This window comes from Peromyscus maniculatus, chromosome 8, assembly GCF_049852395.1.
Source record: "Peromyscus maniculatus bairdii isolate BWxNUB_F1_BW_parent chromosome 8, HU_Pman_BW_mat_3.1, whole genome shotgun sequence".
NCBI lineage: Eukaryota > Metazoa > Chordata > Mammalia > Rodentia > Cricetidae > Peromyscus > Peromyscus maniculatus.
Genome location: NC_134859.1, coordinates 73,581,391 through 73,596,381, shown reverse-complemented (window position 1 = coordinate 73,596,381; position 14,991 = coordinate 73,581,391). Strand labels below are relative to the sequence as shown.

The 14,991-nt window shown below is 38.2% G+C and overlaps 1 protein-coding gene across 2 annotated transcripts in view; it reads left to right on the top strand.

Moving 5' to 3' along the window:
- Positions 1 to 14,662, top strand: part of Cltc (clathrin heavy chain) — a 64,240-nt gene extending 49,578 nt beyond the window's left edge. Inside the window, exons 18-33 of one of the 2 annotated variants that reach the window (XM_006983197.4) lie at positions 235 to 357; positions 1,787 to 1,932; positions 2,163 to 2,346; positions 2,524 to 2,716; positions 3,467 to 3,624; positions 4,248 to 4,412; positions 4,542 to 4,649; positions 4,731 to 4,898; positions 5,005 to 5,154; positions 5,243 to 5,374; positions 5,485 to 5,595; positions 6,355 to 6,525; positions 6,738 to 6,959; positions 8,083 to 8,103; positions 11,996 to 12,071; positions 13,639 to 14,662. In XM_006983197.4, coding sequence (XP_006983259.1) covers positions 235 to 357; positions 1,787 to 1,932; positions 2,163 to 2,346; positions 2,524 to 2,716; positions 3,467 to 3,624; positions 4,248 to 4,412; positions 4,542 to 4,649; positions 4,731 to 4,898; positions 5,005 to 5,154; positions 5,243 to 5,374; positions 5,485 to 5,595; positions 6,355 to 6,525; positions 6,738 to 6,959; positions 8,083 to 8,103; positions 11,996 to 12,071; positions 13,639 to 13,763 — 2,253 coding nt within the window. In that variant the 3' untranslated portion in view covers positions 13,764 to 14,662. The remainder of the gene's footprint in view (positions 1 to 234; positions 358 to 1,786; positions 1,933 to 2,162; positions 2,347 to 2,523; positions 2,717 to 3,466; positions 3,625 to 4,247; positions 4,413 to 4,541; positions 4,650 to 4,730; positions 4,899 to 5,004; positions 5,155 to 5,242; positions 5,375 to 5,484; positions 5,596 to 6,354; positions 6,526 to 6,737; positions 6,960 to 8,082; positions 8,104 to 11,995; positions 12,072 to 13,638) is intronic. The other variant, XM_006983198.4, reaches the window with a different exon arrangement.
- Positions 14,663 to 14,991: the final 329 nt, after the last annotated feature.

Genomic DNA, 14,991 nt, shown 5'->3' with positions numbered 1-14,991 from the left:
AGGCATGTGCCATCACTGCCTGGTTCAGTGGCGTGCTTTTTTAAAGCCCCTAAAAATTCTTGTTTTTTTTTTTTTTTTCCATTGTTGAGTTTCTGAGAAAGTCTGACTGTAACATTCCCAAGGTTCTATATAAAAGTAATAGATTTCTTACAAGACAGAGTTGACATGATTGCAAATAATTTTCAGAGTCTGTAGTCTTTTAGTGTTGAAATTAACTCTTGCTATTTCAATTAGGTTTGCAATGAGAATTCCCTCTTCAAAAGTCTTTCCCGCTACCTGGTCCGTAGAAAAGATCCGGAATTGTGGGGTAGTGTGCTACTGGAAAGCAATCCATACAGAAGACCACTAATTGACCAGGTAAAAATGGCAAAAAATGTTTCCCTTCTTTTTGATTTGGGATACTTTCATTACATACCCAGATATATTCAAAGAGTCATATTTAACTATAGCAGAAAGCAGAAAAAGTGAAAAAAATTAAAATTATGCTATGTAAATGTCAAATTGTGCATAGATATACATTAAATATAAGGAAAGTGGAATCTAAAAACAAAATTATCTTAAATTCATCATCATTAAAAGGAAATAAATTAGGATTGACTACCAATTATTACCTGACCACATGGCTAAATGGAAGACATTTAAAACACTTCTTCATGGAAGTCAGCACACAGTGAGGATTGATAATAGAAAATACAAAAGTCCAAATGATTTTTTTCGGCGGGGGGGGGGGGGGGGGGGGGGTATGATGTCTTATGTCTGAAGTCCCAGCACTTAGAAGTTTGAGAGAGGAAAAATGTGAGTGTGAGTTCACTTTGAGCTATCAATGTGTCATGATCCTATTATCTCTAATTCTTTTTTTAAAAGTCCAAGTAAGTATCATGGAGATGTTTCCATTAACAAGCATGAAGACCTGAGTTCACATCCCTAGCACCCACATACAAGCTGGGCTTATGTACCCCTGTATTTAACCTGAGTGCTGGGTAGACAGAGACAGGAAGATCTCTGGGATAGCCTGGTCAGCTAATCCAGTCAAATGGATGTGCTCCAGCTTCTTGGAGAGACTTCTATCAAAAATAAAGTGGAGAGTGACTGGGCAAGACACCTGGTATCAACCTTTGATACATGCACATACATGTACCCACACACAGTCAGACACAAAACCACAGGAATAGTACATAACAGCACACACAGTACCCAAATCAATAATAGCAAATCTAACTAAATAACCACAGCACCACAGTTAAGTTTTTATACCTCTATGATACTGAAAGCTTGAATTTAAAGTGCTAATTATTGCTTGTTATTATAATGATTCTTAAATTCTTCTGACAAGCAGGTACAGCATTTTGAAGACTAGATTACTACATCTGAGTTTTTCCTTAATCCTAGGGAAGCATTTCCAAGGCCCATTCCCAAGTAGATACACAGCTTCCTGCAATCATTGTGGCATCTGGGCATATGAAAGTAGCCCAAACCAGGGTTCTTTTATAATCTACATCTAGGGATTTGGAAATAAGAAGCCATTAAAGTAACAGTGATAAGTGTTAGTATGAATAGTGTTTTATCAGGGAAAGTAAAAATTATATAGTTGCTAATGTTAGTAGCAAAATTATAAACAATGTGTGTTCATGTCTATTTGTGTACAAAGATCATTGAGTAGTGAGTTAGAGGTAGTTTTCCTCCTATTTGAGGTTTTCTAATGAGAAGTATCTAACATTCTTACTAAGCAACATGTTTTTTAAAATACCTTGATTTTTTATATTTGTTCCCTGTATACCCTCTGTAGGTTGTACAGACAGCCTTGTCTGAAACTCAGGACCCAGAAGAAGTGTCTGTAACAGTGAAGGCTTTTATGACAGCAGATCTTCCTAATGAACTCATTGAACTACTGGAGAAAATTGTCCTTGATAACTCTGTATTCAGTGAACACAGGTATGCTGACAGGATTGCTCTGGCTTTCTGATCAGTCTTTCATTGTGGCCTATCAGTTTAGGGAAGGAACAGAAAATAAAGATCAGAGGCAATTTTTTCTGAATTTACTCTTCTCATCCACCTCTTCTCACCCTGTCCTCGGAGACAAATAACCCTCTAGTGCCAGAGTGGTTATTCCTTACCACTGATAGGCTTTTTAAACATTGTGGTTGAATGTCTTGTTTCTAAAGGAATCTGCAAAACCTCCTCATCCTCACTGCGATTAAGGCTGACCGGACACGTGTTATGGAGTATATTAACCGCCTGGATAATTACGATGCTCCAGATATTGCCAACATTGCCATCAGCAATGAGCTGTTTGAAGAAGCATTTGCTATTTTCCGGAAGTTTGATGTCAATACTTCAGCAGTTCAGGTAAATCTTGAAATTAGATAAATTGAGATACTGACTATAATTTTCTTGGTGCGAAGAGAGCATTGTCCTATGAGGGTGTGCATAGATTGCTATCACAGTTGAATAATCATGAAATGCTATCAGTGTAGATGTGTAAGATCCATTTTACTGTAACACCAATTCAAAAATGTTGCCCAGGTCTTAATTGAACATATTGGAAACCTGGATCGTGCGTATGAGTTTGCTGAACGCTGCAATGAGCCTGCTGTTTGGAGTCAACTTGCCAAAGCTCAGCTGCAGAAAGGAATGGTGAAGGAAGCCATTGATTCTTACATCAAAGCAGATGATCCTTCGTCCTACATGGAAGTTGTTCAGGCTGCCAATACTAGTGGTATGACTTCTAGTCTTTATGTCTTTGATACCTCGGAGAATTACTAAGCCAAGCATTTAGGTATCTTAACTTTTAATTGTATATAGGTTAGATAGTTCCTGATTACTTGTGAAAACTTTCTGCCCAGCATCTTGATCCAGTAAAGACTGACTGCACTGTGTGAATTTAGAAGGTCCGTAGAGAAGGTTAATTTTGTTTTGAGGTCTGATAAAATCCTGATAGAGCTCTCATATATAACTTTAAAGGAAGAGTGTGGGGAAGGTATCAAATATTCTTTGGGCCAATAGCAATAATACAGAAGTATAATGGAATTTTTATACTTTCAGGTATAGCCATTTTTATATTTGTCATTCTCTGTAATGTTTCTTTGAAAAGGGAGTTAAGCTGGTTAAGTGATGTACATCTGCCATCACAGCACTTCGGAAGCTGAGGCCTTAAGTTAGTTCTTGGACAGCCTGGGAATAATAATAATAATATTTGTGTGTTTGTGTTTAATGAGATGCTTTTGTGTAGGTGCCTGTGAAGGCCAGAGGACAAGCTCTGTTTTTACCCCTCATGCACTATCCATTTTTTTTTTAAAAAAAAAGACAAGGTCTCTTGTTGGCCTGGGTGTCACTAAAATAAACATAAACATAGCATGACACTCTCAAAAAAAATTTGCCAGGGGGCACTAATAGCAGATCTTATATATTTGGTTGGAAATATAAAATAACGATTCTAATCTATGGGCTTATTTGTCCTTTTATTTAGGAAACTGGGAAGAACTGGTGAAGTATTTGCAGATGGCCAGAAAGAAGGCTCGAGAGTCCTATGTGGAAACAGAATTGATATTTGCACTGGCTAAAACAAACCGCCTTGCAGAGTTAGAAGAGTTCATCAATGGGCCAAATAATGCTCATATTCAGCAAGTGGGTTTCTTATTTAAGTGTGTGTGTGTTTAGTGGGATGCTTGTATGTAGGTCCATATAAAGGCTCTGGTTTCACTCCTCAGGCATTATCCACTTTTTTTTTTTTTTTTAAAAAGGCGGGGTTTCTTGTTGGCCTGGGCATCCTTAATTGATTTAGGCCAGCTGGCCAGCAAACATAAAGGATTGCTCTGTCACTGCATCAGTGCTGGGATCACAAACACACCGGCCTTTTTTTGTGGGTGGTGGGCATTAAACTCGGGTCCTAATTTTTGCAAGGCAAGTACTTTTCCAACTGAATTATCTTACTAGCTCCACATTTTAAACACATGTCAAACTCAATGATTGAGCAACTTTATTACTTTGGAAGAATCAACATGTTAGAGCTAAGGAATTAAATTGACCTTGGGAGAGACAGAGTATCTGTTCATTCATTTTGTTTGTAATTTTGGAGATAGAATCCCTCATGGGCTTTGAACTTAGGGTGCTCCTGCCTCAACTTCTTGGGTGCTGGATTACAACATATGCAACTGTCTTTATCTATTCCTCAGTGTAAAGATATGAATTGAAAAAAGATTGAGCTGAGATCTGTATTTTACTGATCATGGATTGTCTTTTCCCCCTAGGTTGGTGACCGTTGTTATGATGAAAAAATGTATGATGCTGCTAAGCTGTTGTACAATAATGTTTCTAACTTTGGACGCTTGGCATCTACTCTTGTTCACCTCGGTGAATATCAGGCAGCAGTTGATGGTGCTAGAAAAGCTAATAGTACTCGAACATGGAAGGAGGTAATCTAAACCCAAGTGTGAATGATGACTTACTTAAGATTCTCTTTGAAAATTCTATTTGTACTGTTGAATTGAAATAACTCTCTGCATTTACATTTGGATTCTCATAGTGGAAAATGTTTATTCCAGGTCTGCTTTGCCTGTGTAGATGGGAAAGAGTTCCGTCTTGCTCAGATGTGTGGACTTCATATTGTAGTACATGCAGATGAATTAGAGGAACTTATCAACTACTATCAGGTAATGTACACCAGGCCTGTATATGAATTGAGACCTTTGTATACGTAATCTCTCCACTAATTGCACATTTCTCTTATCTAGGATCGTGGCTATTTTGAAGAACTTATCACCATGTTGGAGGCAGCCTTGGGACTAGAGCGAGCTCACATGGGAATGTTTACCGAGCTAGCTATTTTGTATTCTAAATTCAAGCCACAGAAAATGAGGGAACACCTGGAGTTGTTCTGGTCAAGAGTGAATATTCCTAAGGTAGTCAATCTTCACCACTGTGAGGCAACTCTAATAATCTGAAGTTACAGCAGGCTGGTAGCAGAAGTCGGCTTTGCATCATGAGCAACTGGTCTTTGTTATGCAGGTGCTGAGAGCTGCAGAACAAGCTCATCTTTGGGCAGAGCTGGTGTTCCTGTATGACAAGTATGAAGAATATGATAATGCCATAATCACCATGATGAATCATCCAACCGATGCATGGAAGGAAGGGCAGTTCAAAGACATCATCACCAAGGTATATAACCTCAGAAATATGGCCTATGGAAGGAGAAGGCTCATTGGGGAGGAACTGGCTTTTGATGCATGGATTTGTCCTAATTTAGGTGGCCAATGTGGAATTATACTACAGAGCAATCCAGTTCTACTTAGAATTCAAGCCTCTGTTGTTAAATGACTTGCTCATGGTGCTGTCTCCACGCTTGGATCACACTCGTGCAGTCAATTATTTCAGCAAGGTAACCATTTTAAGTTGAACTTGATAGTGAAGATTTCAACGTACTTGGATAAGAGTTGTTGTCATAGACCTTTAACTATGGCTACCTTTCTAACAAACTTTATTTTAAAGGTTAAACAGCTGCCACTGGTGAAACCATATTTACGCTCAGTTCAGAACCACAACAACAAATCTGTGAATGAATCACTGAACAACCTCTTTATAACAGAAGAAGATTACCAGGTAAAACCTTTAGATTCTTATAAATACTTAAAACATCAGGTTCTGATTAGGTTTAAAGTTGGCTTTAAACAGGTTCTGTAGTAAAAGCTACTGTTACCCTTAGCGTTTATTAAAAAGCAGGCACATGAGTGCCTAGGCTTTTCCAATTAGTCCATAAAACTTTCTTGCTATTAAGTGGAATTAACTATTTATTGCTTTCCTTGCTTAATGTCTTAGTATTTGTCTTTTAAATTTGCTCTTGTGAAAGATAGCTTAACCTAGACAGTTTCTATTTATGTGCTAATTGCCTTTTTTTTTCACGTACTGTTGACCTGACTGGAACTTGCCTCGTAGTGCAGGCTTGCCTCAGACTCAGGCACCCGGCTCAGCGTGATTTTCCTTTAGGCTCAGAGTCTAGTTTGTAAGGCTGAATATCATGTAGAAGTCTATGACTAGCTTCCTGGCAGCATGAGTTTTTGCCCACATTACATATTCTCCCAGTTTTATAGCTGTTCAAGTTAGTATTGATACTGGAAACCTCGGAGAAAATTGCACCTGTAGGAAATGGTACAGTACATTTGAGGATTTTATTTATTGTTTTAGAAGTAGATGAAGAAAATTGACACCTGAACATAGGCTACAACTTCTGTGGTTTGATGCTTGAGTCTATGTTGTTATAGTTCATGCTGTCATCTAATTGCTTCCATCAAAATGAATTGTGAAAAGTAAATGTTAAACTGAAAGCCTTTAGTTGACTTTTGAATGGCTTTGTCTCTTCAGGCTCTGCGAACATCAATAGATGCTTATGACAACTTTGACAATATCTCACTTGCTCAGCGTTTGGAAAAACATGAACTCATTGAATTCAGAAGAATTGCTGCTTATCTCTTCAAAGGCAACAATCGCTGGAAACAGAGCGTAGAGCTGTGCAAGAAAGACAGCCTTTACAAGGTTGATAAACTGGGGGGTGGGCTGTCCAAGCAATTCAAATGGTATCTTACAATTGATCTTATCGAACTGTTAGTTTCATGGGTATGAGGGTTGGTACTGTGACTCCCTTTTGTGAATATGGTCTTTAAGTCAGTGGGGTTTTTTACTTTCAGGACTGGTTTAAGTCAGCATGTTTGGGTTAACCTCTGCCCTTCGTTGTTTCCTCTGAATAGGACGCAATGCAGTATGCCTCTGAATCGAAAGATACGGAATTGGCTGAAGAACTCCTACAGTGGTTTTTGCAGGAAGAAAAGAGAGAGTGCTTCGGAGCTTGTCTCTTTACCTGTTACGATCTTTTAAGGCCAGATGTCGTCCTGGAAACTGCATGGAGGCACAATATTATGGATTTTGCCATGCCCTATTTCATCCAGGTCATGAAGGAATATTTGACCAAGGTAATGATGCTCAAAAGTATATTCAGAGCTAATACTCTTGAGGGTATATGTAATTCTACATGCATATTATTTTCATTATTTTTCTCTAGTATAAATTATTTAGTTGATCATAAAATGTTCCTATTACATGGAAGTTTTCTTAAGATCTGAGAGATGCTATGACTAGGAGGGTAACTCAGCTTATCATTGTTTATCCTCTGTGTTCTTACAGTGAACAGCACTCTCTGTTTTAATACATGAAAACCTTGAGCATTTTACAGTTAATTCCTGTAACCCAGATTTCCATGTATACATCTGTAGATTTCCCTTTGTTTGGTTCCTGACTTCATGTCTTTACCTGTTTCCCATGGGGAAGCTGCATTATATTAACAGCCTGCTAATCATCACAGATTTGTTGATAATCAGATACCTAATTTAAAAATACCATAGGAAATTTGCAATTAATCATGTTTCCTAAATACACATTAAATAAACTGAGGATACAGCCACCTTATAAAATTTACTGTTTGTCTTAGCATTTCTTTTTTGATGTTAGAATAGTTTTTGCTTGCCCTGAGTTACTAGCTAAGCATAGAAAATTTAAATGATTTTAAAAGATCCATTTTGTCAGAGCAAATCAAGCTTAAAATTGAAGTCTCACTTCTGATCTCTTCAGCGTGCCTGAGTACAAGTACAAGCGGGGAAACACTACTAACAACCCCCAACAAGAGAAATTTCCTTAGGAGGACCACTTAGATTTTTTAAAGGAGTAATATTTTATATGTAAATTCAGTTCATTGTGATTAAAACAGTTACCACAGCGTAGCCACAGGGGAGATGAGCTTCTTTTCTTATGCATAATTGCCACCTTTTGAGACCTGGCTGCTGTTAACCTAAGTGCTGTCCATTACTAGCCATTAAGCTGCTTCCTTTCACACTGACTTAGCATAAATACTTCTGCAGTGAGCTTGAAGTTAAAAGGATTCTCAATTTTGCTTCCGTATGCCCTTTACTTCCACTTCGCTCCTACCTTTTTTAGTGGGTACATGTTTCCCCCCTGAACCTTTGTTGCTGATTCTACCTTTTTATGCTCAATATGGAATTTGATTTTTTTCTAAGCTGCACCTTCTGAATTCCTTTGCAGGTTGATGCAATAAAGGAAAAGGTGAAAGTTGATTCTTTTCCATCTTTAAGTCTGGAGGACTAAGTCTAAGGAATTTGCATGATTTTTTTCCTTCCTTTTCTACACTGCTGCTGCTGCTTTCCCCCCAATAAATTTTCACTAAGCCTCTGCAAGTCCCTTGAACATAACTATAATAGAGCTGTAGGACATTAGTAGATGTTTGCTACTAATCGGCTAATAGGCTTTAGGAAGGGCAGGAGGCTAATCAGTAGTTGGTTCACAGTCTCTCTTTAATATATTGTTAAAACTGAGCATGGTGAGTTTCAATATTAATTCCAAACTACCAGGAAATTTCTTTTCCCTGTCAGGGTATCTGGACCATAGTAGGACTCTCTGAATATTTGAAATAAATTAAAACATCTTCTTTTTATTTTTTATTTTTTATTTTTATTTTGTGAGTTTGCCTGACAGTTGTTGAATTTATATCTGTATGTACATGCCCTAAGAGGCTTTTGGAGTTCTGTGGGGCCTTTTTGTTTGTTTGTTTTCTGGGTTTTTTGTGGTATTGAAGGACTGTGATCCAGTTTCTGATCTCTTGATTCTTACTAATTTTTTTTGCTGAAAGTAGATACAAGAGATACTAGCTGCTTCCGAAGAGACTTTCCTCATGTTTCTCCAGGTGTCCAGTTCTCATGGTGCTAGTCCATTGTTAAGAGGAACCAAAATCTTTTCAATCGTGAGAGAGCCAAGCTTGCTGTAACTGTTGCTAAGCAACATGGATTGTTTATGTTTATAATAAGGCATTATTAACACCTATCTGAAATAAGGCATGCCTTAGAAACTACCTAAAATTTGCTCTCTTGTTGAGTAGTTGGCTCATCATCCAAGAATGCCAAATTTGGGCACCATTTGGTTGCTGCTTCCTCCATTGGCTTGTCCTCCGTCCCAGTATAAATGAAACGACTCTAAAACTTATGCCTGGTGTAAAATGATGGCTAGAAAGGGATGGGGAAGTAAAGGAGTGTTAAATTGAAGTGAATTTGGGTGGGGCCAATGCCTTGGGATTCTGTTGATCAGACTGGAGTCACCACTGGAACTTAGGGCAAACCTGAGTAAAATGCATTGTGTGTGAGACCCTTCAGCAGCTAGTAAGCAAGGCAGTTAGAAAGCGTGTGTGTGAAAAATGGGTAATTGAACTGTAGTGTTATGCGTTGTTTTAAATCAAGCATGTCCAAGTCATTGCAATTACATCATACTACTCGGAAACATAGAGCATTGCTGTGGGCTGTGTGTGTCTCTTGAGAGCCTGTATGGCACCAGTCATCTTCAGACCTCACTTCTTGCTTCAGTACTTTTGCCTTTTTTTCATGCACACATACACCAAAATAACTGACTGCATGTTAACTTTTACTCTGCAGCAAGTTGCAGTCTTTGTGGAAAAGCCTTTTGCATTTTAGTGATTTTTCAGTATTAACAATGGAACTGATTTCAGGGACATGATTATATTTAATTTTTCTTCTTAAACCCAAGGATCAGAAACTTTTGTTACAGCTCTTAACAAAAGCTTATGTTCATAAAAGCCTTCTCCGATTTTTCTGTTTTGTGCAATCTAAATTGGGCTATTAAACAAATTCCTGTGCCAGAGGCCGTCCCATTATTAAAAAAAAAAAAATCATTTTTGCTTATGTTTGTATTTCTCCTCTGGGATTTGAGTTTTCCTCCTCCCTCCCTGCCTATGTCAATGACTGGGCATTTGGATAATGCTGGCTCTTCTAGTCTCCCATGTGCTTCTGTAGCAGACCTGTGTTCAATATTTAATCAGACATTGACTTTTATATGTGTCTGTTTACTTAAGTTTGTTTTTCCTTGAAAGTCTGGAGGTGTATTATGCAGTGCTGGGTTTTTTTTGGTTTCATTTTTTCTTCTTTGTCTTAGAAATTATTTGTATACAGGCATCCATGTTTCCTGTATAACTTGTAGACTATTCTCACAGATTCGCTAGGTTAGCCAATCCCAAATGACCTTGATGGCATATCTGCGCTTTAAATTCTACAGATGAATAATTTTTCTTACAAATTTGGATGCCAAATAATGGGTATTTCACACAATCCTAACATTCCATGATAGTCTTTAATTTGATAATTAGGATAGTTTATAATATGATCACATAGGCTCTAAAATAAGAAAACAGTATATAAAAGCAAACCACCACCCAGGGATACACAATGAGCCTTTATCTCCCCCCACACACACACAGAAACAAACAAACAAAAAAAAAACCAAAAAAAAAACCAAAAAAAAAAAAAAAAAAAAAACCAGCCACCAACCAACCCTGAAACACAAAGCAAACCCATTTTCCTAGGGTAGAAACACTACTAAAGCTTGCTTCTCAAAGTCTGTTAACAGGACTGGCTTAAACCCAGATTGCTTTTCACATGGAGCAATTAGAGTACGTGTAAAACATTGTCTTGAGCTGTCTCAGCTGGGACAGGCACTTGCTGCCTAGCCTGACACTTGATTCTGTCCCTGGGACCTACATGGTAGAACGAGAAAACTGACTTCTACACATTGTTCTCTGACCTCCACATGCACAGCACGGCACATGCTTGCCGTCCCCTGCCCCCCAGTAAATACATGTAATTTTTTAAAGTACAAAAGAATACTGTCCTAACCCTCTGCCTGTGTGTACAGTCACAGGTGCTATTTTAAGTTTCCAGTAGAGCACGGGTACTGCTTTAGCATTTAAAAAGATCTAGTTTTTACAACTTACCCATGGATCTGTGTGTCTGCTCATGCACCTTCCTCACCCCATGTCTCCACATTGCCTTTTGGAGGAATGTATGAGGTTCCTCTCTGCACTCACATTCTTAGCACACTTTTGGTCTTAAAAACAGTACATAGAACACTGAGATTTGAAATTTAGTTGTAGAGAAAAACTGGCTCAGACGCCAACTTTTAAATATAGTTTAAATACAAATATAGGCTAGTGTAAAGGCAATGGAAGAATATGGTACACAAGATTCTGTAATGCCAGGTTCCTGTTATTTTTCTCAGTGTGTGTCAACTTAGAGAGTGAAATTCTGTTAACCCCACAGGGAACTTCAGCTTCTTTCAGCCTCCTTTGCCTGAGAGGGAAATCCAAGGGCTGAAGAAGTGGTTTGCCAAAGCCCCCACCTAGCTCTTAAAGGAGCTGGTAATAGCCATTTTCCTCTTCCCTCACACACTGGGACTGATATTATCTGATATTGCCCATTTTGGTTAGTTAGTATACAATAGTCATTAGTTTCTTTGGCTTCATTAAAAGTTAAACTTTCCTCTCAAAGTTGGAGCCAAGTCAGGCAATCCTATTTACTTCTTAGAGACATGTACCATTAATCTTTGCATTTTGTCTCAGGCAACTAAGGAAAATGATGTTATACAGTAAGATTGAAAATGGAGCTCCTTAGACTCAGGTCTCTGTCTGTGAACTCTAAGCCTCAGCAGGAGCCCTCCACAGTTGGCGAGGCGGCTTGTCCTGGTCAGGTACTTACTTAGTCTAGCCCTTAGACTGCACTTTTTTTTTTGCAAACCTGTTCCCCTGGGGAAGGAAGTTTTATGGTTCATGAGTTCCTTATTACCTCTGATAGCGTGTACCCTTCCTTCTCACTTTCTCCTTGCTCAGGCTGCATCCCAGCATGTCCAGTCTTACTTAGCCTGGCGTGAGCTCTAATGCATTTATAAACCCTCCTTCCTGAGGGGTTATCACCACAGTGCTGAAAACCACCCTTACTCAAGTATGAATATTGCCGTTGAATTTGACGGGGCCTGAGAATGTTCTTGCCAGTCTGTTTTATTTTGACAGAATTTAACATACTAAGGCTTTTCCACTCTCTGCCATAAACCTAAGTTTGTAATGCTTTTGAGGTTTTAACTCACGTGACCTGTTTTTCTCTAGGTGGATAAATTAGATGCTTCGGAGTCATTGAGAAAAGAAGAAGAACAGGCTACAGAGACCCAGCCCATCGTTTATGGTAATCTGTCTCTCTTTAAGTTAGACCTTCTTAAATGGAGCAGGCTTTGAAAGGGGCAAATGATTTGCTGAGTTAAGGAATAGCGCTCTCAACTATTAGCATTTTCTTCTGAGGACCATTTAAAACTCTTTTTGATGTTTTCCACTATGATAATCTTCCATGCATAGAATATAATATATATAGTCATTGAAGATGGCCTAGATTTCCCTGTTGCCTGATTGGTGACTGGGCTGTCTACTCCTAAGTCACTAAGAAAGAAATAACAATGGATTCAGTTTGCCAGTATGCCATGGCTGTCTTCAGTGTGCTTTGCAGAAAGAAGGCATCGTCATTTTAAATCTATCTAGGGCAGAGAATGGGTGTTGAGTTTCCATTTGAGAACTTTCCAGAGAGAGCATTCAAACCCTAAAGTAATTATTTAAAGCAGTTTGACTTCCTCTTATACTAGCCTGTGTGGGTTACTTACCCTTTGCATTTCATACTTGGTGAGCATTGGATTTGAGGAGTATGATTAAAAGTTTTACAGCCAGATGTTTTTTGGAAGGAACTATAAAATGATGACCATTTTGTCTCAGGCAACTAAGGAAAATGACAGTATAGGAATCTTTATTCTTATTATTATTACAGATAAACTGTTTGGAGCAATTTAGGGGAGAGGGTAGTTTTGACAAAGGACTGGGTAGACCTAAAATGTTTCATGAGGTTTGAAATATGTGAAACAGGAAAACAAAGATTGTTGTGGTTATTTAGTAGGCATCCACAGACTGCTGGGCCTTCATGGTGTTTTAAGTAGGTTGAACTAGGGTTAGAATTTTCAAGATAATCCAGAGATGATTCTTTGGTAAACCAGTTTCGAAAAAAACCCAAAACTTCCTTACTAAAGACAATTTTGGTTTTACTACAAGAAGGGGACACAGTCTGTTGTACTGGGAGAAAGATAGCTTACATTCTAGTGGGAGATGATTTTCAGGGCTAGGGAGGTATTGTGTTTCTCTCTCTAAAAGTTCTTTACATGTCATGTTTTCTTTATGTGGTCAGCAACTATTTCAGCTTCATCAGCAAGTATTTGATAGAAGGTATATACGCTGTCATGTTTTTCATACCTAATGCATTGCATTTTTAGTGCATATTTGAATGTCTTTTCTATTGCTGTCTCTAAATTAGCGCTGGATTCTTTGCTAGACCCGTATTGGTTTTCATTACCATTCAGATATTTAGGATCAGAGATTTAAATTAACTTTAACAACTTATAAAGTTTTCCTGTGCTAAAATTTTAGTCACTAAATGTAATGTGTATTATGTGATAGGCTTGTTGGCAGATGTATGGCCTGATAATGGCAAATGTGCATGTGTTACTGCTTTAAATATAGGATGTTGTGGCCCTCAGTCCTGCACCGTTGGCTTTTCTTAGGCAGGAACCTTCTCAGGGTCAGACTATTCCAAACTGGGACAGTCAAAAGTGCCCCACACAACTTACTCAGTGAATTGTGATTGCGCTGCTCGAGTGGGGAAGATTATAGTGCTAAACCTGGGTGCTAACAGCTTCTCCTCCTCTTTGTTACCTTAGGTCAGCCCCAGCTGATGCTCACAGCAGGACCCAGTGTGGCAGTCCCTCCCCAGGCACCTTTTGGTTATGGTTACACTGCACCACCATATGGGCAGCCACAGCCTGGCTTTGGGTACAGCATGTGAGATGGAAGCTGATCCTGTAGTCTCCTATTTTCATACTGAAGCATCGTCTACCCACTTCTCATTTAATAAACGGGGAAACAGGCACCGTGTTCTTGTAACCTTTATTTCATGAAGGACTACTTTTTTGTTTCTAACTATAGACTTGGATCGCCTATGTTAAAACCTTATTTTCACATTCCGCATCCGTTAGAACTTCTTTCAAAGGGGAATAGTATTCATGTGGGCTTTTTTCTCCCCCCTCATATTTTGAAGAACTGCTTACTATTCAATCTGTTGTGAAGAACTTGATTTGCACTCTGTAGTGTTTAAAGAAACAAAGAAACTCTAATACTGAATCTCTTAAATTTAGTGTATGTAAACAGCTTTCAATATGTATTGTCTAAATGCATTTAAATCTCTTTTATTCAAAGAAAAGCTAAAGTGAAAGAATTGGTATGTGACCATGCAAGACTGTCGATGCCAACAAAGACAACACTAATCAGCATATTCTACATTGGATCATAGCACTCTCCAAATTATTTGAAAAATGCATACAGACAACTTGCCTGATCTTTAAATGAGCATAAAAGGCCCTTTAACCTATGCAGGTTTCCCCATTGCGCATATAGAAAATGCTAGTGTGTTTTGCTCACTTCATGTGTAACAGGTGCCCTCATGTTGTGCTGTATCCTGTGCTTTTTCTGTGGGACCATTCCATTCAGGAACAAAGAGCACCATGATTCCACACGTGTGTATTTACTAACCCTTCCCTGAGGTTTGTGTATGTTGGATATTGTGGTGTTTTAGATCACTGAGTGTACAGAAGAGAGAATTCAAACAAAATATTGTTGTTCTTCAGTTTTGTTTGTGGAATTTGAAATTACTCCAATTTAAAATAAATTACTGGACTGTGGAAATAACATGTAGAATTGCAGTTTTAATTAAATACATCTCAAACCAGAAGAATGGTGGTTTTCATAGTTTCATACTGGATACTGCTAGAGCATTACAGGGAAGCAAAGAGGGAAATTATGAAAAAGACATGCATTATGTCACTTGCATGCCTCTAGTTTAGAAAGTATATGCAGTAGTCTTAAAAGCAGTTACTTAATTAAATAGTGCGCTTCATCTCATGTTTGCAGTATTTGAATCAAGTGGCATCAAGGTTTTTAAGTATTTCACCTAACTGAATCATGTTACATGAACTTGAAATAAAGACGTATTTTTTAAAGTAGTTAGCATGGCATTT